Source organism: Vigna umbellata, chromosome 1 (assembly GCF_029865625.1).
Source record: "Vigna umbellata cultivar VRB3 chromosome 1, Vumbellata_1.0, whole genome shotgun sequence".
Lineage (NCBI taxonomy): Eukaryota > Viridiplantae > Streptophyta > Magnoliopsida > Fabales > Fabaceae > Vigna > Vigna umbellata.
This window is the reverse complement of record NC_142165.1, coordinates 17,552,215-17,557,669: the sequence shown is the minus strand read 5'-3', so window position 1 is coordinate 17,557,669 and position 5,455 is coordinate 17,552,215. Positions and strand designations below refer to the sequence as shown.

Here is a 5,455-nt window from a genome sequence, read left to right as displayed (position 1 = left end):
ATTGAACATAATAAAAATCCACCAAGGACACCCCTTCAATAGTCAATGATTGATATTCTTCCCAAGGTAGACCGTATGATAAATATTCTTCCTTATCCTCCATGCTTCCCAAAACTTACTTTCACTCTTTATGAAAAAAACAAAATATATTAAAGCAATTAATTGGGCTGATCATCCCATATTATCAAAGAATCATATGCCACTTTTGACAAAACATATTTGGACAACGTGAGATGAGAACAATAAGGCAACTGTAGAAGAATAAAAGTATTAAATAATTGCATCAATTGAAGATCACGCATGCATAATATAATTAGTCCACTCCATTTCAGTTTTGAGTTTAATGTTTGATTAAGGTGATCGACTCAAAATAAATTAGACTGCGACCAGGAAGATTTAATATCGTATATATAAAATGAATCATTCTTAACTATAACAAATTATTTGGTATTATAGAAAAAAAATGTTTTCATATATATATATTGAAAATTCACCCACAATATCAGTTATCCGTGTTTCAATTTTCTTTTGTTTTGGTAATCAAATGAATCAAGCGAATAAAAATTTTCAACTGAATTCAACCGTTCAGGTGCTGGTGGAGTCGTATTGTTGCCAAATTGGAACATATGATATCAACCGTCTATACGACATAGATTCCTTTTCTTTACATGCTTTGCTGAGATATGCATGCATACCTCAGTTGGCTAAACAATTTCAATAACATATCACGTTTCTTAATTAGGTTTTAACACAGACTCACATTTTTATATAAAATATATATACATATCTTCTCAATTATTAGGTTTAATTTTATCGAAACAAAATAATAACATAACATACAATAACGGTTATCTATTATTATAATAATAAATTGTTTATTTCCATCGATAATATTTTGGAATCTCAGTCAAAAACAAATATGCACCTTATACTTTCCGAAATAATATTTTTAATAATCGCATTTGTTTTTAAAACAGTTATTGATAATTTATTGAAGTACCATGAAATTTCTCATGGTCAGAGAGAGTGGAAATATAAGAATTCAAGAATTTTGTCTAGTACATAAAAACAAATATACAGAAAATTTAAAAAGTGTCATGTTCATAAATTTTTTTATTTACGTTCTATCTTCAATTTTTTTAATTTTAACCAGACACTTTATTTTATAAATTTCGTTAGTAATAATTTAATTTTTTTACCAACTTTATTATTTCTCTCTTTTTTACCAACAATTGTTGACCTCTGTAAGCTTGTTATCGAAGACATTGAAAGCGTTAGAAAGAGAAGATTCTTGACCTAAGCCAGAATGGCCTCTATAAAGCATCCTGGGTATGGCATTTGGTGAGAGCATAGGCATTCAGTCTTTTGATCTTTCTGAAAAGAACACTCAGTGAAATCAAAATGCCTGTGAAAATTCCTCTTATAATACCCGTTCCGGCTGGAAAGTACTATCCAGAGAGTGAGAGTGCGATAATGAAGAAAATAATGGATACATTAAGAGAAGCCGACAGAAACCATGACGGTCGCTACAACAAGGATGAACTGAAGCATGCCCTCAAAGACTTAGGTGCCTTTTTTCCTGGCTGGAGAGCCAATCGTGCTTTTGACAGAATTGATATCAATAATGATGGTCAAATCAGCGGTGAGGAAATCGATTCTCTCCTCGAGTATCTTCGCTCTCGCGGCTTTGGAAAATAAGCGATCCGTTTCACCCTATGATCAATCACCCCATATATATATATTCTTATATGCGTGGTGATATTCTGTGTTCTATATATAATATAGTTTCTGAAATAACATCCATGTCTTCACAAACTAAGGTTGAAGATGGATTCATGAGTTATGGCTAACTTTGTTTTTTTTTTTTCAAGTATGTAAGTCAGTTTTCTTCCTCAACTTCGTCTGTAAGAAAAAATAATTATGTTACGTTGTTTGGATGGATCATATTGGTATAAAGAAACCAATTATAGACTATGCATGAAGTCTTGTAATAAATATGTGTGGAAAGTTTCTTTCCTTCTCTCTTTATCCATGCTCTTATATCATGATTTTACAATTGTTTTCTCGTTAAACATTTTTGTTTTTTGAGATAACTTTGAAGCAAACATGACAACGTTTTTGTAAGTCATGTGCTTGTCGGATGAGAACTTAATGAAGTTATTCATTTTCTTTTGTGATGAGAGCTTGAAGACAGTGAGAATAGTTTTGTTAAGATTATAACTTGCGTATTTTGTTAAGATTTAACTATGGATTATTTATGATTATTTTTTTCATATTTAATAAGCAAACTCCTTATTGTGGCAAGAGTTCGGTGTGATTATTTTTATTTTCCGACAAGGAGCATATATGAAGAGATTAAAATTCTTGTAAACCAAATGATGGAGATTCTTCCTCATCCTCCATGCTTTTGGCAAAGTTGCTTTCAATATTTATTAACAAAATCAAATATTAAAGGAATGTCCCTTTTGAATAAAATATATTAGATAATGACATAACTTAGAAGATTTTACATATCATATATAATTTATGAACTCCCTTTTGAATTTTGATTTTGTTAACCTGATTAAGATCATATGTGTGTGATTTTTTTATAGTTATATTATATTTTATATTAATTCTGTATTATTGTCAATGATAATATAATAAATTTTGAATATAACTTTCAAAATTATTGTCGAGATCCGTCATTGCGTACTATGTTGTTGTTCATTTTGTGTATATATAAGTTTTGTCATACTGTGAATATATTTTTTTTTATCAAAAACAAATTATATATAAATGCAACATTTGGTTACTGATAAAGGAGAAAGAAAATAATGATTCATGTGGTGCCAGACTGGGTAACATTTGAAAATTTCCAAATTTGATCTTTTGTATAGAGTTCAATGATTTCAGTTTTATTTTGTTTGAAAGAAGTGTTTCCTGTTCAATTAGACAAAAATAATAGAAATTATTAGTATAGTTAGATGAAAATAACCAATATTCAATTACTTACAAAAAGATCAAAATAAGAACTAAGTTAAAAAATTTATTTTTATTAATATAAAATAATTAATAATAATTGTGAAAAATATTATCATCAACTCTACTCTTACTCTTCAGTATATATATTTGTCAATATATCGTAATCTTGTTTTTCGTATGAAAATTAAATTTAAACTTTTGTTACGAGTTTTATTTACTATACAAAAATCACTCGAAATATACTAGCTGTTTACCTAACGAAAATTTTTACACACAAATTAAATATGAATATTTCACTACATTAATATATAAAAATTATTATATTAACAATAATACATTAGTTATACTAATATTTAAGAAGAATGAATCAAGAATATAACTTTATAATAACTTTTATACTTTCTTTTTGTGTTGGCCAACCAAATAAATGAATCAAATGCTAACTTCGAAGTGAATTCTCTGGTCGTGGGGTAACTGGTCCCAATCATATTCTTGGTCAAATAAAGAATCATACGATTGTGTTTGGTTTGGCCTATATATATGGAACATATGATATCAACCATTCATTCCTTTCTTCACAAGATATTTGTAGCAAAGAAAGATATATGAAAAACATATTTTGTTGAGATGTCTGTAAGGTGAAAGAAAGAGAACAGAACGAGAAGGGAAAAAACGAAGAGAAATGAGATTATTATTCTATATTTACATGAGTGGCATATAAAAAATACCAAAAGACTAAACTAAAAGAGAAAAAGAAATATGAAACTGATATATAGTAAGAGTTGTATACGTAGGTCACGTAACAACATGCATACTAAATAATCGGTATAATATATATTTTTTAACAAGTAAGAATACGGTGACACACTTTTATATTTATTTGACACATAAGATAAAATGATTAGAAAAAATTATTTTTCTAAAAAATAGTATCAGATGAATATAAAAATTTTATGAGTTAAAATATCATTTTTCATTTTTAATAACAAGAATTTTTATGACCTCACTTGCTATGTTTTAAACTATACACTCATCGATCAAATTCGTAACGTCAAATGATCTAAATCGAGAACCATCAATTGATCAGTCATAGAAATGTCAACATAAACCCTAAGACATGTATTGTTTCAACTTAACATGGGTTCAAACATAACAATAAAAAAAACTAGTAAAATAATAAGATTAAGATGGAATCCACAAATTATTCTCGTAAGCAAGATTATGATATCATTAGGTCATGATTAAGTTTCACAAAAGTTAAAAAACCACCAAAAGCCTATAAATAGTTTATGTAGGTAAAGTAGTTGAGACTCTTGTTCATCTACATTTAGTAGACTGTTTGAACCAAACAGTAGAGATCGAACAACCAAAATAGGAGTAAAAGAGCTTCAGATAGCACGGGAGCTAGATAGTATTCGGCCATACAGGTTTGATGGAGATATTATAATATCGGTTATCTATTATTACAATATAGAAATTGTTTATTTTTCATGAATAATTTTTGGATTATATTATACTGTTAACACGTTAAACTTTTACATTTTTGAATTCGATATTAAACTTTAAAAATCATTTGGATTACCAGAAATTTACTCTCATTTCATTTTCTTGCTCTGCTAGATAACTTTTGTACATGAAGAATTAAGGGTAGAAGTAAAAAGATAAATAAACCAACAATCCTTAGTTGACACAAATATTCTTTTTGTGAAAATAAATTTCAAAAGGTATAGGTTATTGAGTAAAGGTGTTGGTAAGGTATCCAAGAGGTGGCATTTTTTCTAGAATTTTGTTCTCTACTTTTTTTTCTTTTTTTTATAAGGATTAAGGCAACTCCATTGGTTCGTGTTTGTCAATAAAAAAAATTAATAATTTAATATATACTTATTATTACTAATAGAATTACCAATGACATAATAATTTTAACAAATTTTATTAAAATAACTTTTTTAATATCATATTAATAAATAAGTTTGTGTTGATAAAATTGAGTTAATTAACTCAATTTTATTGAATTGAATTATAAATAAAATTTACAATGTAAAAATGATTGATTTTATTAGTCATATTAATCATCTCCAAATTCTTGCTTGTATAAGAATGCAATTAGAACTCTTTACAAACAAGATGACAATGAGAACCCAAATTACTTGTATAATTTAAAATGTAAAGATGATGATTTTAATAGTTGTACAAATGATCTTCCATTACTTGCATAAATATAACTAAAACTATTAATATATAACATGTTGATAATGAGAACCCAAGTTAATTACAAGTATAGTTTAAAATGTAAAGATCATTAATTTCATTAGCTATATAAATAATCACCTTCCAAAATTTTACCTACACCGAAGTTATATATTAAAAGTAGTAAGACAACCTAAATTAGTTTTCATTTTTAAAAGAAAAATGAGATTGATTGAAAAAGTGAAATATGCATAAAATTAGACATAAACGAGAAACTTCTACATGGGTGAAATAACGTTGTGCT

The 5,455-nt window shown here is 27.2% G+C and overlaps 1 protein-coding gene across 1 annotated transcript; it reads left to right on the top strand.

The window, feature by feature from the left end:
- The first annotated feature begins 1,338 nt into the window (after positions 1-1,338).
- On the top strand, positions 1,339-2,028 carry LOC124827461 (calmodulin-like protein 3). The gene has a single exon (XM_047300528.2). The coding sequence runs from the start codon at positions 1,402-1,404 to the stop codon at positions 1,696-1,698; it is 297 nt and encodes a 98-aa protein (XP_047156484.2). The 5' UTR covers positions 1,339-1,401; the 3' UTR covers positions 1,699-2,028.
- Positions 2,029-5,455: the final 3,427 nt, after the last annotated feature.

Bases quoted from the DNA above. Each gene is read 5' to 3' on its own strand.
- LOC124827461 (XM_047300528.2), top strand. From the start codon at position 1,402: ATGCCTGTGAAAATTCCTCTTATAATACCCGTTCCGGCTGGAAAGTAC.